The sequence below is a fragment of the Plectropomus leopardus genome, chromosome 2, assembly GCF_026936395.1.
Source record: "Plectropomus leopardus strain MGB_pleo_1.0 chromosome 2, ASM2693639v1, whole genome shotgun sequence".
Classification (NCBI taxonomy): domain Eukaryota; kingdom Metazoa; phylum Chordata; class Actinopteri; order Perciformes; family Serranidae; genus Plectropomus; species Plectropomus leopardus.
Window position 1 is genome coordinate 32,695,712 of NC_142177.1, and position 22,642 is coordinate 32,718,353.

Consider the following 22,642-nt stretch of genomic DNA (forward strand, 5'->3'; position numbering starts at 1 on the left):
ACCTAACACAGGCCATCAATAGGGTTATTTGTGTTTTGTATTGGTTGTTTGCAGCCCCAACGTGACAAAAATATATGATAAACACCGATTTTTTAATGTGTATGTTGGCTTCATTCAGCGTTTTTACCTGTTTAAATCACAAAAGTTGTGATCTAGAAAAACAAACTTGAAGGGGGAATGTGCGCATCTGTAGGGAAACTCTGACCCACGTGTACGAACATTTGGAGACGGGGAAATTGGCGACGCAGATGGCGAGGTGAAAAAAATAATGCCAGATTGTAGAAATTAAATCAATATGCATATAATGATGTCTCTCACACGTTACAGTTCACCTCACATCACATGCTTATTTGTACCAATGAGCCATAACTTTTCCATAAGCACCTTTCAGTTGTAAAAATTATAAGCCAACTCAAATCCCAAATTAAATTCTGCCCCAACTCCCCAGATAACCCGTCAACATGAGTTCCTGCAAATTTTGAAATCAAATCAAATCTTGGAAAATATTATATGTTTTACTCTACCACATGGATTTTTTAAGCTTTAGTTAATGTCCAGGTTCAGAATAATAATAAAAAATCTTATCAACTAATGAAATATGGTGTATTAATCATTCAGCAGTATATAAAATACTTACAATTATCTCCACCTTTACGAGCTGCATCATTTAGGTGATGAACACTGTGTGTACAATGTATCACTACAATTCAAATATATTGAAAAATATATATGACAAAAATATATTATTCTGAAGTAAGCCAGTCTGCATAATGAGTGCAATTACATTTGATACTTATGTAATACTAATGCTAACACTTTTGTACTTTTACTTGAGTTACATTTTGAATGCAGGACTTTTACTTGTGTTGCAGTGGCAGTCCGTGCTGGTTCAAGAGGTCTGAAATACAATTTGTGCCACGTCTGACCTACAATAACAAGACTAAGCTCAACTCAGTAACCTCGGTCTCCTGCAGACACACACACACACACACACACACACACACACAGAAAAAAAGTAGGAATCCCGACTCTCCCTCCTTTAAAATGGAGCAGCCACCCAGTGCGTCAGTAACCTGATTACCCCAGCTGTCAGTCTGAATAAGGCCGCGCTTTGGGATCCTCCCGTCGTCTGATCCACAGTACGGGACAGTCCTCCTGGAGAGTCTGGAAACAACCTCAGAACAGGACAGACACAAAAACACGGAGCAAGGGAAGCACCAGAGCAGCAAAAATCAGCAGGTAAGAGGATGCATACATTTTTTATCTTAGCTGATAGTGTTGAGTTTAGAGCACCATATGCATTTCAGTGTATCTCTATCTGTCAAATTCTGCTGGGAATATTCTCTGTGTTTAATGAACATATTTTATCAGCATTTAGGAGTCATTACCAGTAATTCCAACAATGAACTTGCACCCCACCCCTACCCATCTCATCCAAGATTGAGAAATAATAACAAATATGACCACTGCATATCAATACAAATCAGTTAATAATAAGAATAATTACTGAGGAAAGTTAGTGTAAAACAGGGAGAAAAGAAAAAAGGCATCAAGACATTTATAATAATTAAGTAAAAATCAATAAATTAATGAAGATAATGTAATTGCAATTATTGTCATTTTTTTTATTATTTTATTTTATTTTATTGTTTTGTTTTGAGAATGTGGAGAGCATTGTGTTAAGTTAAAAAAAACCCAATAAAATTCTATAAAAAAAAAGATGTAAAATTAAAAAAAGAAATAAACATAAAAATATACTATACTATAGTATAGTAAGATGATTTTCAAAATTCTGCCAGAGTGATGGATTCAGTATCTATATGCTACCTTCAGGAATATTCTCTCTTAACTGTATGGCCACTCTACATGGCCCGATAAGAAAAGCAGACTGTGAAGAAGTGTAGGAATGTCAAAACAAAAAGTCATAGATGAGAGGGTAAAGGAGGGGGACTCTCTCTTTGAGGGAGTCACTAAGGGGAGGGCAACAGGATACAACTAGTGGGTGGACCTTGGTGATTGTTTCTGTGCACAACAAGTCTCTCACTTTCATATTTTGCTTCCCATTCCAACAGGGGCACTTTGCATGAATTGAAGGCAAATTCCTCAAGTCTACAATAGTTATATTTCATTATTCTGTGTCTTTTAGGCTTTTCTAAAGGTTTAAGGGCTTCACAAAGACGCTGGATCCCCCTCTGGACTGACTTATACTGCAGGAAACTGAGGACCCTGAGCTGCACTTGGCAGCTCCAGAACAATGGCAGAGTGCACGCAGGATGCCAACCCCGCCAAGGTAATCCAGAATCCAAAAGCTGACATTCAGGACTCAAGAGAAGTTTCAGCTGAGTCTGCATCAGCAGTCAAACTCAGACCCGCAGACCTGGGGTTGATCCGAAGCTTGTCCAAGTCGGACTCTGACTTGTTGGCGTCGCCACTCGGAGAGGAGGATGGAGGTCTGGCTGGCCGCAGTGGGTCCGTGTCTAACTGCAGCTCCGGGCGGCCATCCATGGAGCGGATGCCTTCTTTTGCCTCCGAGTGGGATGAGGTAACACTGGAGCTCTGGGGATGGGAAACAAGTGGGAGGGTGTAGATGACAGAGGGAGTGGCACTGTCAGGCTTTCAAGTATGTCCGTAAGTGAGAGTGTGAATGTGAAAAAAGAAAAAAATGCAACTGTAGATTTGTAGGGGAAAAGAATGGAAGCAGCATATTTCAGGGGAGAGAGAAAGGGAAGGAAGGAAGGAAGTGGAGCAGTATGAGAGCGATCAGGAGTCCAGCAGCAGCAGTGATAGACTATAGTAACTTTACCCAGGCTGTTGGCGTAGAGTGCCTGTGGGTGAGTGCTTGAATGCATGAATGGCTTGATCACTTGCACCGACCTCCCTGTAGCAGCCCTGGCATCCAAGACTAATTGGGCTTGTGCTGTCATTCCACATCCACTCAGTACATGTCTCTGGGGCCGACCCACGCTTCCACTGTCTCCTCCTGCACTCCTCTGGCTCCTTTGCTCCGTCTTACGCCATCTACTTTCAGCCCACTGTGAGCAATCCCCCCCTCCACCCCCCAAAAGCTTTAACTTGTGATTTTTGAGCACTCTTGGAGCATCAATGTAGTTCACCCTGAAGCGCTGTGAAGGCCCTGATATTAATAATATTCTCTTACCAACACATCCAAACGTCAAAGTCTGTGGGGACAATGGCTGATGACTGATAAAATATGATTATAGTGCGCAGTTGAGAGGCAAATGTCCACAGCAGACTAGTACATTTCTGACACTTTCTACTGAGAGTTTAACCCTTTGAAACCTAAACAAATTGACTTGATTTCTAAAAAAAAAACATGGGAAAAGGCAATGAGCAACTTGAAAGGACCCAAAAACATTATATTGGTTCTTTGACCTCCCTGCCTGGCTGTAAGCACTGAGCCTTCTTGTTTTTTGGGGGGTTTTTAGCTTGTGTGTTTTATGTCATTTTTGTTTGTTTTGTTTTGTTGCTTTTTCTATATTTTTCCCCATTTGTTTGCTTTATTTTTTTTTTCGTGATTTTACTCCAAATATTTATTCATACAACCCATAAGTTTTGTCATGACTGTTGCCATTAGTGCTATAAGAAATACAAAAAAAAAAGAAAATTACATAAAAAATACCCAAGAAAAAAAGGAAACACTAACTCTGTAAAATAATTTGAAGAATGTATAATTGTGATCATCATAAATATAGTTTACATTTTTTTTCCAAATCTACTAATTTCTTACAATTTTCGGGACATGTCATGCCAAGTTGGTCACTGCCTTTTTCCCCCCATATTTTCAAAAGAAAGCAAACCAATTTGCTCAGGATTTAGAGGTTTAAATACTTGTAAAAGCGTCTGAATGCAGCACAAGAAAAGTAATGCCGATCCAGATTTCAAAGAGTTAATCTCCATCACAACAGTGAAAAAAAAAAAACAAATCCTAAAATCATCTGAATATTAGGCTAAGTTTTGGCATAGTGCAGTTAGTAGTGAATTCTTGTCATATCTTAGTGGTATCATGGAACAGTTCTGATTTAGCTCCTATGACTTGGTACATTTTTATCTGCAGATTTGACAGAAAGTTGAGTTACTCTTGAGAAAGAGAATTACAGAGCAGTATAATTCCTGAGCAGAGCTGTCATAAAATTCAAGGTAATGTTCTGAAAACATATATTCAAGAAGTTATTTATGCTGGCACACTCATTTCAAGCTTTAAACTTGCCAGGACCGTAGCACTTGTGCAGCAATGTCTGTGTTATCATGCATTCGTCTGTGCCTTGCAGCTGTTTTGACTCGGACATGTGTCAGTGTCAGTAGTGTCAGCTACCACTGATTACAGAGAAGACATGTCCTTATAATGTATTTTTTTTTAATTAAGGAGGTTTTATGACATGAAGTGGGGTTTACAAGAGAAGTGGGGTTTGCAAGAGAAATATTACACATATTGGGTGTGGCTAATTCTGATTTTACATTACATATCTTTTAATCTGATGATTTTACTCCTTCACGGCAGGACAGCAAAAACATTTAGACCATAATTTAATGGAGTTTGGTTTGTTACTTGTCCATAATTTCTTGAGTAGGTGGGCTCTGCTGGAGGACTTGTGACCTCATTATTTCTAAAAATCCTGGCTATAGCCATGAGGATTATATCTGCAAACCATGGATATATATTTGTGAGTTATGCAGCAGATACATGGAAACTTAATGGTTTTTCATGTGTCAGCTGCAGTTAATGTGTGGCTAGGTTTAGGCAGATAAACACTTGGCGTACAGTACAATATCAGTTTTTGATGGCACAGTCCCACTGAAAATGCATCAATGTTTCAGTAAAAAAACAATCACTTTTTGTGTTACTATCCCAGGAGGAAACACAGTTATGGGTCGATAAAAAAGTCCCACGGTTGGTGGCTGTAAAGATGCCGGAAACACAGCAATGACCCACACTGAGTATACCGCGCCATCCACCATGTCCTCTGCCTCCTGATAACAAAATCAGCTCATGCACAATAGGTCATTTTAGAAACATTAATATGATAAGTATGAAATGTAAAGTATCCATGGTTTGCAGAAACCTACTTTGCCAACATTTTATTCTGGGCATATTCTATGCAATCATGATTTTAGAAAATGATAGTTTAAGACAAATTTGTGTCCATTCCTGCTACAAAAACAAGCAAGAGAGCACCACTTTGATCTAACAAAGCAGATACTGTTGATGCATTTGATAGATGCATTGTCCATCATCTTTCTCAAGTTGTTCCTATCACAGAAAAAATTCAGTAAACTTTAAACTTTATTGAACTAGGACTGAGTGATTGAAGTGATAATACAGCTGACTCACTTTGAACAACTGCTCTGCAATGATGAATATGCACTCAGGGCTGTTTTGTTTCTTTCATAGTCTTGGTCTTGACCCTGTCCCCATCTGGACCTGAATCCACCTTAAATCTACTCTATAACTCACATTTGGTCTTGATATACAGTAAGTGGTCTTGGCTACAGCCACGCCGAGGTTATGGTCACATCTGTCTTTTGCAGTATGTCGTGAGCGTTCACCTTCTCCATACTTCAAGGACAATGAGGTCCTTGAACTTTTCCTTGGCTTTGTGCACCCCCTCTCTGTCATCCCTCCCTGTCCCGTGCCTGCCCTCTGCTCCACCCCTCTGCCCTCTGACAAAACTGTTTATTCAGGCCGTGTTGGGTGGAGTGTCCGGTTCTCAAGGGCATCCTGTTTTGCAGCTGTTCCTGAGTATCTGTTTCTCTTCCAGTTTTCAAGGGATTTGTTTGGGTTGGGGATATGCCTCTGTGTGTGTGTGTGTGTGTGTGTGTGTGTGTGTGTGTGTGTGTGTGTGTGTGTGTGTGTGTGTGTGTGTGTGTGTGTGTGTGTGTGTGTGTGTGGGTGTGTGTGTGTGTGTGTGTGTGTGTGTGTGTGTGTGTGTGTGTGTGTGTGGCAAAAAGGGAAAAAAAATTGACTCTTGCTTGTGAGTATATCTCAGGAAGCGATCAGCCACCATCAAACATTGAGGCGACACACGAGGCTCAGAGGGAGGCTGGGCTTTATATCGGACACATAAAACACACGTGTCAGTACATGCACACACAGAAAGCAAAAATGCTGAATGCTAATGCTGGTATTAACATATTGTCATTTTAATAATAACAAAGTTATGTAATAAGTATATTTTTAAACCCCAATGACATTTTCAGTGATATATACATGTATATATCTCTACACTTTTTAAATTTTATTATGTCTGGCAACTTTTGTAATTGCTGACTATTTTCTTTCTTTCTTTTTTTTTTTGGATTCCTGTTTTTTGGAAACTAGTGTTGAATTTGTATTCTAAAAAGCTTATGTGTGTGTGGGACTCATGTCAAGCCTTCTGTGGTTGCCATTACTCTAATCAAATAAAATTTTGATAAATGCAAATACTCAATGGAAAACTTCAAAGATATACGTCACATTCACTCTCAGCCCGGCAATAGCTGGCTGGGTCTGCATAGTAAGTGTCATTGCCTATGTGATGGTTCAGATTTATGATGCCACTTTATGATATCCTCTACATGTCCTGTCAACTTTTGTTGGATTAGTAAATCAGTCTTTTGACATCTGACTTAGGCAGCATCTGTAGGTATGCTCACTCTTTATCATATTTAATATTTAATGATCACATTGCATAGCCTGTTGGTAAAATAAAACAATATTTTGAAATAAAGAAATAACAGTTTGTTTAAGTAAACAACTTATTTTAGGAACACAGCATTGTTGAAGGCAGCTTTAGGTGGAAAAAAGAACACAAAACAAAGAAAGAACAACAACACAAAAACTAGTCAGATGAGTAAAAATTGGAAAAATAAATGAACAACAATTACTTGAAGCGAGTATTTTAGGAACATTGTTCAAGGTTGTGGTATTACCATATTGGAGTATTTTTGTCAGGCAATTTGACATAAATAAATAGTAGATGAATACATAAAAACATTACCACGAGAGTGAGTTATCCCTGACACAAAAAGATTTACATGAAGAAGACATGGGGAAAACAACATTTAAAATTAAAAACCCTCTATAAGTAAGTGAATGGAAATTACTTGAAATGAATAATTTATTTTAGGAAAATTGGTCAAGGTCGTGGTATTATCATATCTGGAGGATCTTTTAACACAATTTTACATAGATAAATAAATAAATATATAAGTAAATAAAATTGCTGTGAAAGTGAGTTATGGCTTCCACAAAAGGATTTACATGAAACATGTGGCTGTAGAATGAAATAAAAAAAGAAACACGCGCAATAAAACCAAAACACTCAAATAATAAAAAGAGAAAAAAAGTCTTTAAAAATACAAAGCTGAGAATAAAAAAGAGCATTTCCGTTGGCCGCCATCTTTGTCAGTTAGAGTTGGAAGAAAATAAAAATACAGGCAGCAGGGAGGAGCCGAAGTGAAACAAAACCTAAGCTGAATAAGTCCGCAAAAATTTAGCTTGAATTAGCAGAAAAGAATTGAAAGTTTGTTCCCACGTTATATCTGTTTAATATGCCGTTAAAGTTTCAGGAAAAGAGTAGCATGAACTCAACGTCTGTTACCAATAATTGAGATGCCGTTACAGGTGATGTCCGCAACTCCCGTGACTCAAGGTTAATGTCCACAAATTGAATTGAGCATAACTGCAACTTGCTAAAAGAAACTGTTCATCTGGCCCAACTTGTATGATGAAAATTAAATCAGAGTGGAAATAAATTATAGTTATCATCACAAAGTAAATGCGGCACAAAGTTACGGCTATCTGCTATTTCATATTACCAAAGCACATATCTAATGAATTACGCCATCCTAAATTTGTGTCTTTTTATTGTAAGAGGCTATTGTCAATCCAAGTCAATCTGCAAATGTAATTTTTCTGTTAAACTGTAGTGTAGCTGCCATGGAACAATTTTATCATCCTCCTGTCGACGTTTGGCGAGTCATCTATGGAAATAGGAAACATACAACACTAAACAACAAAATGGATTTATGAACGTAAGGTACAGCCACTCTGCCTTCACTAATTTCTTGTGTGTCCATGTATTTTAAAGGTGGTTTACTCCTTTTCCTTTACCTCAAATGCCATAAATAGCCCTTATTATATAATAATCATACATTTCAGTGGCCATTACATACTGTGCTAATAATAGAAATGACATATATGATTAAGGTGATTGACGTTTTCACCACATCTGTTCAATACTCAAAAGGCAAAGGTTAACACAACCACATGTTACAGATGCTTGAGTGGCTTCATTCGTGTGCGTACTCTAAATTTCCCAACGGTATTTCTCAGGTCATTACGCATGCAAGCTTTTTGAGTGCATACAGTTTGTGTGTGTGTGTGTGTGTGTTTATATGCTGCTACACCTGCTAATGGCTGTGCTCTTACATAACACAAGTAGACTGGGATTCCTAATGAAAATACTCTTATTTTTATTATGTTAATTTCGGTTTATTATAGTCTATTTTCTTAGATGTAGTATGTATGGATTACGTTTGTTATATAATGATTTTTGAAATTGAATATGTGAAAACATATACCTTAGCTTCTAGTAACCAATGTTAGTTTTCAATAGCTATGAATTTGGAATGGCCACAGTGAAAATTAGATAAGATGAATGTACAAAAACATCTTGATGTTGGTAAATCCAGTTAATATAGAGGGAATATTTTCAAAGTACATGTAAGCTGGTTTATAATTCATATAGAGAGTCACGGCAGAGTGAACACATCCCAAGATCTGGTTAGACAGATGTGGTACATGAATATGAGAGTAGTGGTGATGGTGTTGGTGGGGGCTGGGCACAGAGGGTGGGAGGCACAGTCCCGATTTACCTGCCACATTGCCCGTAAAATTTCCTACCAGGTGTAACACATGAGACACCACATGTCATCCAGCCTGCTGTTAAATGCTTTTGTTCCAGACATGCAACGGCTAGACCTGTTCAAATGCTATTGTGTGCTTTTAAGAATGGAAGTTTGCCAGTGTGGAAATGGCAATATGAGGTTTAACTTTGAGGCAATTTGATCATGTTTAAATGATTGTATTATGTCATTTAGTAAAGACACATTTTTTCAAATATTAATATAAATTCAGAAACTTAAATGTAGCTTTCTTTGTGGTGATTGCCAGTTTAAAACTAAAATCTGGCTTTCCTAAAGTCAGACTAACTAAGTGGTGCTTCTCATTGAGTTCATGCAGTTTTTAAATTAGCTTCAGCTGCTTCTCTAAAAAGTCGACCCCAAATCTTTTACAAGTTACTGTCATAAGTAACTATTTAGCATTTGAAAACTGCATTTTGCTAAAAAAAAATAAGTATCTTACATGAAATGAGATGTTGAGAACAGGGTTATGGATAGTTTTCAAAACCATTTTCCTTTAACACTGGTGTCTTCGGTTCATGTCTCATTTTATAGTAGTAGGCACTTAACTATTTAATTGTGACCATAAGCTTTACCTAATCTTGATTAAGCAGTTTTGTATTGCAGAAAGATATATATATAACGTCTCAAAGAAAAGCATAGGATAATGTTACTTTGCTCTGAAAATAGCTGCTTATCAAATATAGCTTTCCACCGAACCACACTGCATGCGTGAGCAGCATGTGACAGCTGCCGTGCTGAACTTCTACGGCTCACACGCTCTCAGTGTTTACACTGACAGTGTTGTCGCTCCGGTGCTGCTGCAGAGCTGCCTGCAACTGTAACTGCTGTATTTCCACAATTAAAAGCCTATACTCCACTTATTCATGGAGCCATGCAGGCCACTGCAATGTCTACAACACAATCATACAAATATTTCACAATAAAAAAGCCTGTGTTGATTACTCAAGTGTTTCTGTCAACAGAAACATTTTTACAAGTCATTTATTTTTAAACGGCAACAAATATGGTTGAGTTGAAGCATAAAAAATCATATTTATTATGTTCTGTGATAGATATAGACATTGAAACTGTTTAATGTTTGCTATTAAGATTATTTTTAAGATTAATTTTTGCTGAAATAGACACGTGGTTAAAATCTGTGAGACTCTGAATCTCTACATGTGTACGCCAGCACCATGCCTGAGCAGTGCGGCTTATGCTACTTTCACCAGCTGTGGCTGCTCTAACATGTTAAAATGGGTGCAGAAAAAATACAACAAAAAACACAGGTTACACAACGCACACACGCTGCTTGCGTTACACATGCATTATGGCCCGGGCGTTAGATTATGTCGTTCAAAGGATATGCATAAACATTAATGGAAATGTTAATATGTTGAGCCCATAAAATAAAATCTCCAAAAGTAGATGCTTAACATAGTTAAACACAAATATGTGGAGAGATACATTCAGTAATGTCAAATAAAGTTGATTAAAATATTTAACATTAAAATTTTGCTTTCAATAAAGCTGAAACAAGTAGTTAATTAATCACTTGGTTGATAAAAAAATATTCACAAACTATTTTGATAGTAGTTTAATTATTTTAATAAAATGCCAAATATTGGTATGTTTCAAGTTTGTCATTTTTAAGCGTTTCTCTCATGTCATAATTAATTGAATATCTGTAGGTTTTGGAGTGTTTGTCTGACAAAACAAGACATCTGAGGCCTGGACACTGGGCTTCCCGAATTCGCGACAGCAGTTAAAAGTGAATGATTGATCGATTAATCCAAAATAATCGACAGAATAATAGATAATGAAAATAACTGTTAGTTGTAGCCCTAGATCTCATCTATCATTCACAAAGAGTTGATAAGTCTTATCTTGCGCAGGTGAAAAAATACACCCTAAGGACTTTAATTTATGATAATCTGATATTACCTGACATTAAATCCCAATTCCAGCACAACCTAACAAGCTGGATGCAGAAGAACTACATGGTAAAATCTACAAAAACGAAGTAACGGTATACTCTGTCATACAGTAGAGGTGACACAGTTAGAGCCTTACATTTATGTTTATGTAGTGGTTAATAAAGCAGTGAGTAATAAATGAAGATCCAAGATGATGATCACAAGGATTTACTGAAAAAAAAAAATCAATTGCAAAAAGGCATTAACTTAATGCGATGTCCTAAAAAGACCTTTACGATCAAATGACTGAAATCTGTTAGACACGTATGCTAATTGTAACTGTAAATCATAATACATCCATGAGACAAAGCTTTACACTCGTGTCACCATGCCTCGACACAATCACAGTACACCGTGAAGGACATCATGACTTAACTGTAATCATTTTTAGTAGCTTTATTTATGGCGTGTGGTTTCAAAGCTGTCAAATAAATAAAAATCAATCCAAATCATGAGTACTGCTGGATAGAATTATGTGATCTGGGTCTTGTATAGTGTGGAGCTACTGGCCCATCTGTCTTTATTGACAATGATACTGAGGCGGTAATCCTGTTTCCAGGCCAGCGCCAGTGAGGCAAGCAGCCTTTTTGGTTAGTTTATTATATCCAGCCATCATTTCCATTATCTGTTTGGCTTTGGGCACACTGCCATCATTTATGTGCAAGAGACATTGGCTTAGTACAATATTGTACTCCCTATCGCTAAAGCCATTGTTCAAGATTATTTCACATTATGGCTCTCTTTTTAGACTATATCACATAGTCTTTCTGTTACTGCTGTACTCAAATCTGTCAGTGTTTATTCTAAATTTGCCTTTTTTCATTTATATGTTTATATATTGCCCCTCAATGTAAGGCTTAAAAGAAACCAAGAAGCAGCTTAAAGCTTGTCAAAATGTGAATGGTGAGGCAGCTTGAGGAACATCTTGTAATACAAAAAAAGGAAGTAAACAGTTTGCTTCCTCCTCTTGAAGTTTAATTGGCAGTAGTATTCACAATAGTTACAGTACGATTGACAGCTCATGTCTCACACTGTTAGAACAAAATGATGAAGCAGTTATTTCTATTCTGACTGCATAAAAATGAAGATTAACGTATAAAGTTAGTCTTTTGTGTAGAATTGGGATGAAGTTATGGTTTCTACGAGGACTTCTATTGTATTTGCTGATTTATTGGTCTTTTATTTTAGGTGTTGTTCTTCAACGCCCACAGCTGACAGTCAGTGTATTTACATGGACATGAATAACCCATTTATGCTGTTTCTTATGATGTGCTACACCTGTTGGCTTTATCTTTACCTTGTTTTTTTATGCTTAAAAACAAACAAACAAACCTGCGTCCATTACTGTATCCAGGTTTCTTAATACGTCCATTGATACAACTGTAGGAGACTACGAGGACATTTAAAAAATGGTGGAAGGCAACGAGTCTGTAATATAGTGAAAAGAATCCTCCGTCAACATGTCGCAATATATTTAATGGCCTCGCAGAACAGTGCTGTATATACAACACTTCCCTGCCTATGTTAAAAGGAACATTATGACCTCCACAGTAGCTATGTTTGTTGTTGTCAGAAATTTTTAACTTTTCCTTTTAGTGCCATGTATTGGCTGTATCTATGCTATCATAAAGGGCAATGACATTTAAAATGTTTGAAAAGGGAGTATAAATAAGCCTTACATCACTTTGGCTGATACTGGCTGCTGGCATTGATTGTCTTAATAGCTTTCTCATGCAATTATTGTACAATTTCATAATGTTTGCACCATTTTCACATTTTCTTTTGTTCTCTGTGCCCTTTGTCATTTAAAACAACAGTGAACTATAACAACTTTGCTGAAACTGACTGGCTGGAGCAATCAGGGAACATGTTACAGATAATTGCAACATTTCCACATCTCTCGATTACATTAGAATACACAGTTTCGTGGCTCTTTTGAATATTTCAGGATTCAGCTCCATGTATGTATGTATATGCTCTATATTTTTGCGGAGCAGTGATACTCATAATGAATGTAGGTCTAATTAGGCCTGTAGAGGAGCCCACTGAGACTGACTGACTCAGGATAAAACTGGCCAACTCCTGGCTAATATGGAGGTCTCTTTAAACTAACAAGCACAGTCTCTAGCACGTTGAAGCCACATCGACTCAAGTCAGCAATCTGTTGTACTTTGATTGCCTAAAAAAGAGCAGCTCGTGTTGCTCATTTAATCTTTCTTGGGTGCTTTTGGATCCAATCAAAATCACAGACCCAAGATCAGTAGCAATTTAAGTTAGGTCTGACTTTGTAGTCCTTTGAGTTGTACTAGAAAGTGTGATACCAAGGTCTGTTTGGGAGTTTTTCAGTCTATTTTTGTACGTCTTGCTGAAGGTTTTTGTATCCTAGAGTCGAATTGTGTGACCATCAAGGGCTTGTGTTCTGTTCTCCTTGATGAAAACAAGACTAGTTGTCAGAGTACCTGGTCTCAGGCTCCAGGACAAAGCAGAGAACATTTATGTTTGTATTTGTATTTTCATCTGTTTTAAATTTGAGAAGAACAGGTCAAAATAATATCTACAGGTCATGCAAAATAAGGCAAGTGCCAAGGATATAATATGCTTACAAAAATATCTATCAACTACTTGACTTACATTGGAAATAAGCAAAAATTATTCCCCCTTCCTGTCAGATCTTTTTCACCTAAACTTGAGCATGAAAGGGTGACATTAAATGGATAATTTTTGCAGTGTGTGCGGGAACTGAAGAGCAGATCAACCTGTATTAACATGTAAATCACTTCAGGATGTGGAGCCATCACTCAGAGTTGAGCACCAGTGATTTAATGACAGTCCACTCAGAGCCTCATGTGCTTCACAACTGCACCGTCAATTACATTTCTGCATGAATAGATCTTCTTAGTTGATTATTTCCAGCCTGCTTCCAGATATTCACTGGAAAGCATTCTTTGTGTCAAGTTAATTTCCACTGAGAGTTGGCTTGCAGTTGTAGGTCAAGGAAATATCACCTTTCTCTCTCTAATCCATGTCCAATAAGGAAAAGTAGATACTTAATGCAATTTCGTGTACATTTACTCGCTCATTTTGGAGGATGTATTTGTGGTGCAGTTGAACTCTTTTGCATAGAAAGATGTGTTTCTGTCGCTTAGCTTGTATCCTGCTTGACTTAAATGGGGTAGACAGAATAACAGTAACAAGTCAGTTCGTTTTTCAGCTTTCTTCCTGAGAGTTAGATGAAAAAAATGATACCATTCTTCTCGTCAGTCTTCTAACTCTCTGTAAGAAAACTGACCCCCCCCCCAAATTACACACTTTTCTTTTAAAAAATCCTTTACAATCTAATTCTCATCCTGTGTTATGTTTAATTTGTAAAGACAATGTTTTTCTAGTATCCTTCAACAGTGAACCAAGAATCCAAAAATGGATATAATTCCTGATAAATCAGAGTAAAAGGTGACTGTGTTCAGCAACAGCAAAATTGTATCAAAACACCAGTTTCCCAAACTCTCACACATCTTTTGCCATATAATCCAAGTCTCGTTTATCCAATTGTACGCTCAGTACCTCCCAAACAGACAGCCCTTTCCAATGGGAATATAAACTAAATGTAAAACTTATCGACGTGCTCTTCATAGCCAGACTACATTGACAAAAACAGTAATTTTACCTCACTGAACACATTACCTGCTTGTCTACAGCTCTGCTCCATTTACTTCTGAAGTTGGAGGTTGGAGCAGGGAATGACATCACACCCAAATTTATCACTTTCCAGTACATGTTGGAAAACCAAGATATTGTTAGCAACGCCTATTGCTGGGCTACCTATTGTTAGCGCTACCAGTTTTTAACAACTCATCACTCTTTATTTTGTGCATACAAACACTGTAGCAACATGTCCACAGAAAAAAGTTGGACAGGACTGTTTACTGCTGGTTTAGAGATACACGAAGAGGTTAAAAGTGCGGATAAACTTAGTATTACCTCAACTCTCAATACCATTGTTTTGAAGGGCAGCCATATTGGATGTTGAGGTTGGGTTGGTAATTGTTGTATTGTAAAAGGTTTCTTCTTCACAAATTCAACATAACAACTCGGTTTGAGTATTTGACATACAAATGGTTATTTGAGGGTAAAATATTTCTTCAAAGTTACTGTGGGGGTGCAGTGGCCCTCTGGGTGCTCCGGGTTCTCCCCACAGGTTGGTGACTCTAGATTGCTCGTAGGTTTGAATGGGAGCGTGAATGGTTGTCTCTCGCTTAGTGTCAACCCGGATTGACTGGTGACCCTGTCCAGGTTGTCCTTGCCCAATGTCAACTGGGATTGTCTCCAGTCCCCTGGCGACTCTCAAGGTCGTAGCTAATGGAGGGATGGAAACACTAATGGACCAATTGACCTGAGTTCACATGTATTTCCATGCAATATACTGTATGTTTGATATATTCTAAAACAAATTTATCTTTTGAGTAACAGAAATGTATTCAATATGTTTCTACACTATTTCGGTGCCTAACATGTAGCTGTTTGTAGTGGTTGAGGCTGCATGTGCATAGTGTAATGAAATACTTCAGCACTTTGACTATGATGACGCTGGTTTCCCTAGAGGCAGCATTTTGGTGACGAGTTTGGATAAAGGTGCACTTAAGCTCAGATGTAATGCAGTCCTGGTGTGTGTGTGTGTGTGTGTGTGTGTGTGTGTGTGTGTGTGTGTGTATGATATAGAATGTAACTAGGTTAATTCAGAGAGTAATGTGAGGTCTGTGTTGCTGGAGGCATATGCCATGCGTCCCACGTGCCTGACTTCCAAATGAATCAAGGCTTTTCCACAGTGTTGATGCCACTAGCGAAGTGCATAGGGCTTTTTCAAACACTAAATATTACATCAAATAAGCCTGGCTGTGTCTCTGGTGTCACTAGTGAAAGCAGAATCAGCTTTTCAGGCTTGCAAAAATCTTCATTGCTGATTGTGAATAGACTACTCTAGTGATTCTAAATTTAGTTCTCAGCCTGATCTGCAATAGTTCCCACACAGAGTTTTAGGTGACCTCAGCCTGCTAATTGCCTTGTTCAGAATCATCAAAACATGTACTTGCAGATTTTCTCTTTTCTACAACAGCCAAAGAATGTCGAATGCTATTAATATGTATAGTCTGTTCTCTTTGTAGTGGGGTGAATGGTACGCTCTGTGCATGACGTCCTGTTGTCCTTGAAGCATGAAGTGTCAGCAAGTAGTGTGGTGATCTGTAGACAAATTGCTCACACTCAACCAGTGATGAGTGAGGATTATTCAAATATGCAGTATGTATGATAAATCCCAGACTGTTTTTGTTTGAATATCATGACTCATGAATTCACTGCTGTGTATATTTGTGTGGAAGAAATATGACATTGAGTACTTCAGAATGAACTGTCTGTTGCGATCGAGCTTAATGAAATCAGTGAAATACAATCCTTGTTTCTGAATGTTTAATAATAGGGAACAGAAACAGGACATTAGGATTACTTGTCTCACACCTAGTGTAAGTGGTCCCACCTTATTCAGTTTTCATGCTGTTGTGTTTAAAGGAATAGTTCAACCTTTTGGGAACAATGCATATTCATCTTGTTGAGAGTTAGATGACAAAATTGGTACCACTCTATTATCTGTCCATTCAATGGGACTCCAGCAAGCTTAGCAAGCCTGGCTCATTCTGAAGGTAATGAAATCCACTTACTACCTTCTTTGTTTAAATAAGAACACTGGTTTCACAGAAATGCATGAAATGACAACCTCTTGACACTGCGCCACAAGGTGGTAGCATGTATTGTGTTAAAGTTATGTGCCAATAACACACAAATGTAAAGTCAATTAGGATCCACGGGTGTGGTATACACACAAATTCCCTCATTCAGTTATTTCATGCAATGGGCTGTGGTTAATGTTACAATTCGAAGTATAGAGAGCGAAAACGACCGCATAGGGAGGAAGTCCGATGGTGGATTGGTCAACAAACACCAAACTTTTAGTTGGGAGAACGCTATTCGTGTACCGTGTGAAACTAAAGTCAATGCTGACTTCTTTTAACTTAACTTACCCTCATCCTTTAAACAGTTTCATCATTTTTTCTGATGTTAACCAAGTAGTTTTGTTTCTTAAACCTAACTGTGCCGCTACAACATAATGTCAGCACAATACATGGCACTACCACTTAACAGGGTGTTCAGAGGTCGTGGTCATTTCATGAATATCTGTGAGATCATGTTGAATAAGAAACAAAAGTGTAAAATGGACACTTGGGGGTCGTGTGTGGGGCGATGTTTTGACTGGACAGAGTGACATCTTGTGAGATTTTTTTCAGATTTAACAAATGAGATACTTATGTAAAGTGTTTATGAGATATAAAGGTTCAGGGAGGTAGATTGGCTCTGGATAAATGATTGTTTATTATTTGTCTTACTTATATTTCTAACAGTACTTGATAAAATATTGTGTTGAGCAACAGAAAGGATCGTTGCTGGCACTTGAGTTACTGTTCAGTTCCTGTTCAGTTATCCAGCAAATAAACAAAAGCAAACAACCTGGAAATGTATTTTGGCTCTCCTGGAAAGCCAGAGACCACTTAAATAAACATTTTTGGCTCTAAGCCCCTAAACAACTCTTCTCTGAGTTGCTCTGTAATCTCCTGCATGCAGCATTGTGCTCACTTAACCTTGCAATACGCTGTTGCCTTCTTCTGTGAAGCTTAAATAATACAGGTCCGAGAGGGCAATCAAATGCTCGCTAAAAATCAGTCAGCAACAGATCACAATCTCTGGAGGGTCTGTCTGTACAGTATGGACTTGGCTACAGGAGTGCCTATAGGCCTAAATAATTTGGAGTCTCAAAAACTTGTAACTCACCTCATCACCCTGCTGTGTTTTTGCTGAGTTGTGGGTTAGTCATTGAATTGCTGTCCACGTTGGACTGTTGCTTGTAATCCATCATTGCAAAGCAGCCCGCCTCCTCCAAAATACTCCCAGCAGCAGCAGCTCTGTGTCCTAACACCTCACCCAGTGCCACTCCTTCACTGGTCCTGTTTTGTAATTGGTTTGGCTGTGGTGGGATGGAGGAGGGTTACACAGTTTAATGCATGTTTTGAAGAATTTACAGCCCACTCGCCAGAAGAAAATATTGCCTTTATGCATTTCTGCAGACCACAGATTACATTACGTTTGTAGGTTTAATATGTAGGCCTATCATGTAAACATTTCTGAAGTGATGCACTTTTGACTTCATGTTTATGAGCTGAGTTTCTCATTGGGAGGTGGTGGATGGGATAACACCTAGGTGAGACAGATGCCAGGCTGCAGACCACTGTTCAACAAACAGTGTTTTTAGCAGGACATTGGTGGCAATTCCAGCTGTGACTCTGCCACCAAAGCAGTATTTTTAGCGTGATATCTGTAACATTTCAAGCTGTAATTTTACAACCCAAAGTGTCTGTTAACCAAATGGTTCTTGTGCCTATACATAACCAAACATTAGTTACAGCTCTGTTGAAACATAAAGTTAAATAATAATGTATAAATTATACATATCCACGGATGGCAGAAAAGTACAAGGCCAACATTTATTTTGGCGACTGGGTTGAAATTTCATCATGGGATCCCCTGTGTTCTGTAATGATTTGTCATTCATTCACTGTTAACTCATTTTCTGGTGTTTCATGCTTGTTCTCTTGAACAGATTGAGAAGATCATGACCTTGATTGGAGCAGGCATCGAAACATCCAAAAAGAAACAGCCCACACCAAAATCAGGTAATGCTTCACCACCTATGATTTTTGCATGATAATAGATGTTTAATTTATGCTGAAGTTTGTAATTTTTTTTCCTTCAGATATATGACTGTGGCGTGTAATTTATTTGTTGGTTAATACAAAACGACAACTGGATATAGGAAATTTAATGAGTCTTACACATTAACCATTTATAAAACTCTTAATTACCCCTGCTTTCATGATCGCCCTGCAGAGTTTATTGGATGGAAATTCTATGTAATGTTAGCCACAACCACACTTTGCACACCATGAAACTGCTCACATTTGTGAGCAGCTTTTTTAAGAGCTGCTGTGCAGTTTTCAAAAATCTGCAGAAAGGATGAGGGTAGATTTTTTGCTCTTATAAGTCACAGAGATTCAAGCTGACATTTGTTTGGCACATTGTAGTTATTTGTTACACGCAAACTTTCCCTGTTGTGGGAAATCTAATTCTGAATTCCACTCACTGTCATATTTTTTTTTCTGGAGTTACTGTATATCTCAATAGGGCTTGAGCTGATAGTACGCTTCATCAAGTGTCCTTCAGGCAGTGCAGAAGGAGAAGCCAGCTGGCATCAGCTCAGTTTGTTTAGGTAACACTCCTGAGTTGATACAGTGTAAACCTACCTCCATTAGAGACTGTGCCATAAGGTGGTTTCATCATACAGTGTTGTGTAACAGCTCCTCTGGGTATGCACAGGACTGCCTTCATGAAATCTCAACAGATTTATTAAGATGAAGTCCTTATTAGTTATGTACAGTGTGTTTCATGGATTAACAATCTGCTGACCACAGGAAGTTTGGAACTTCACCCAAGGTACAAGACTAAAACAGTAAAACGTGGTTGTGATAAACTGATATAAAGTAAGGGCACAGGAAGTAGGAGAACTAAAGGGACAGTTTAGCCAAAAATACATATTTTTCTTCTTACCTGTAATGCTTTTTGTCAGTGCAGATTGTTTTGGTGTGGGAGTGTTGGAGATATCGGCCGTACAGATGTCTGTCTTCTTACAATTATAATAGAACTATATGACACTCGGCTTGTGGTGCTCAAAGCACAGAAAAAATACATTCGGAAAACTCAACTCTAATGTGTCTTTACATAAGTAATGACCTAGTGCAGTCAACTCCAAATTTGCGTTGAATTTATTGGCCAACCTGTGGCACAATCCTTTCAGGCAACTCACCAGGAGAGCATGCTCAGACAGCATCTCTACTGACGCCTCGCATGTTCTTATTGGAGAACACCAACTTTTGCCCTCCAATTAAATGCAACAGGCTGAAAATGTTGTTTATACAACAATCTATTCTGTTGCAAAACCAAAATCAGTGTGCAGCGAATTAAGATCTGAGTCTGAGGATATTATTTGATGTTTTTCATGGTCATTTGGTGTGTTTTCTTGGGCATGTGCTACTTGTGTGTGAACTTCAGAGCTGTCTTTGCACGCAAAATGAATTTCAGTGTAAACTGGCAATAAAATCGTATTTTAGCTTATCTTATTGTATCGGATTGCATCACATCGGTTGTTATGAACACGAGTAGAAGCCAAGTGAAGAACACAGACTGAATGACAGTGAAAAGAGGCTTATTGCTACAAAAAGTAATGATATGGGATTGGTGGGGAGGGATGGGAGTCAGGGGGGTCCGTGGGGAGGAACGAGATGGCTGAGACAAGGCTGGGGGGAGGGGAAGTGAGGAGAGCAGGTGAAGCTGGCAGGTAGTTGAATGGTGATTCTGGAGGACAGGAAAACACAGGTTAATAATAGCACAAAAACACAAGGAAGCAAAATACCAAGAATAAACTGAGTCGACCTTGAACAACAATCTGGCTGCGGGTGGTTGGAGAGCTGGAGTAGAGATACTGCGTGTGGATGAGCTCATGAGAGGCAGGTGCGCTTTATGAGCTGATAGCAGGCAGGTGAGTGTGATGAACAGAGCCAAGAGCAGGGAACACAGGGAATGGGAAACATAAGGAAACTCTAGGGAAAACACAAAAGCTATGGCATTGCTGTAATATCGGTTGCTCTACATTATCCGCAGACCTTGTTGTGAGCAGTTACAAATAGGAACTGTTGTCTTCCTACCAAACTACACCCGTCAACCACATCAATACACAGAATGAAGCAGGCATCTGCTCAAGGACGAGAGGTTCTTGACAATGCAAGATGTAAACATTAATGGTGTCCCCGTCGGCTGAGCTGTAACATTAGCTAGGTCAGTGGTGCTTGGTGAGCTGGCAGTAGATGTACACTCTTGTTTAAAGACACAGTTGGCAGGTGTAGTTTGGTAGAAAGAAAATAGTTCCTACATTAAACTGCCAAGGTTTCTGGATTATCTTGAGGGACTGGGCTATAAGTCCTGCAGACACATCGCTGTATTTATTTTTCTAGGCACTTTGAGCTACATAAGCTGAGTGCCATCTAGTTCTGTTTTATTAGAGAGAAGACATACATTTTTATAACTGATATCTTCAGCACTCAGAAACTACACTGATAAGTAGCACTACAAGTAAGAGGAAATATATCAACTTTTCCTTCAAGACTTTTATTGATGAACCACTATTTAAACCCACATGTGATAGTGTGTTGTCAGGTACTTATATTGCATCTTACATCACTTCTTCCTGTCAGACCTTTACAAAGGCTAAAAGTACATACTGTATGTATGCAGTTAAAATGGTAATACTCTTAATGGAAATAACAGGATGAAATAAGTCAGACCTATTCAACCAATTAAACTAAATACTAAATACAAAATGTTATGGACATCTACTGTTTTAATCAAATCTCTTACGTCAAATTTTACTTTCAATCATGAAGTGGATCTGTAGATGAGGGATATGAAGAGGGTTTATTTCTTTTAGCCTTCAGATAATGAATATTCTGCTGTTTATGGATATGATAGTAACAAAGTAAAAGGAACTTAAATTATGAAGCACCTTTTCAAAAACAAAAATACAGCTTAGAGTGCCCTACGTGATTAAAATGAAATGGGTAGGGAATTTAAAAAACAACATATTAAAACAAATTTAAAATGAGAAGGGATGCAATGAATAAACAAACAGAAAAAAGAAAACAATCTAAATAAAACTACCAAAGAACAATTAGATTAAAAAACACATAATACATAACAGTAACAACACCAATTTTTATTACCGTAACAATTTTTACCATCTTTATCTTAAAGGGATAGTCTGGGATTTTTGAAGTGGGGCTGTATTGCGTATAGTCAGTGTATTACATATAGTAGCTGGTGGTCAGCACGCAATAGAAACAAATGGGGCATGTATCTCACGGGGGTTGATATAAAAACATAGTTTTGCCACTTTAGAAAAAGCCTGCCTTAAATCAATATCATTCTAAGTGGACGCTATATTTTGAGTATTGTCACCGCTTCACCTCGCTGTCACACTGCCTTTTCCTTTAGCACTACATTTCTCATCTGCCGCCAGTCAGCTGTTTGGTTTAGAGAGTGCCGTAAGTGGCTTTTACGTTATCCATCTGAAACAAAACTTCACATTGAAAACACTCTCAATACAGCATCCACTTAGACAGATATTGTACTTTTTAGGTAGGCTGTTTTTAAAGTGTCTTGATATAAACCCCTCTATACATCATGGTCATGCTGAGCTGTGGGGTGTGGACTGGGAGCTTGCTGACTGCCAGCTGCTGTATGTAATACACTGACTATACATAAGATTGTCATACAGCCCCACTTTAAAAATCCCAAACTATCCTTTTAATTTTCTATAATGTTTTTCAGCTCCTTCCAGGCTGCTCTTAATCATCACACTATATTAATAATCCTTTACATTATTTTAAACCAAAAGGAGATGTATATCAGCAAAGCAATCTCAAAGTAAAGCTGGTTTCCATTGCGGTGTTAATTTATGATTTTAATTGTAATTTGGCTTGCAGCATGCACAAGCATCCTTAGATTAATTGCTATCCTAACGACTAAGACCTGCGGTTATTCTACATTACATAAGA

General features: G+C 38.1%; 1 protein-coding gene across 6 annotated transcripts in view; it reads left to right on the forward strand.

The window, feature by feature from the left end:
- The first annotated feature begins 950 nt into the window (after positions 1 to 950).
- The window catches only part of anks1ab (ankyrin repeat and sterile alpha motif domain containing 1Ab), a 58,766-nt gene continuing 37,074 nt past the window's right edge, over positions 951 to 22,642 (forward strand). For 2 of the 6 annotated variants that reach the window (XR_015774800.1, XM_088069023.1), the window contains exons 1-2: positions 2,042 to 2,542; positions 18,580 to 18,652. Coding sequence is in view for 5 of the 6 variants with exons in the window: in XM_088069023.1 (XP_087925149.1) it covers positions 2,255 to 2,542; positions 18,580 to 18,652 (361 nt within the window). In the remaining variant the exon portion in view is untranslated. Of the gene's footprint in view, positions 1,240 to 2,040; positions 2,543 to 18,579; positions 18,653 to 22,642 lie in introns of those variants that run through there. The other 4 variants (XM_088069027.1, XM_088069030.1, XM_088069032.1 and 1 more) reach the window with 4 other exon arrangements.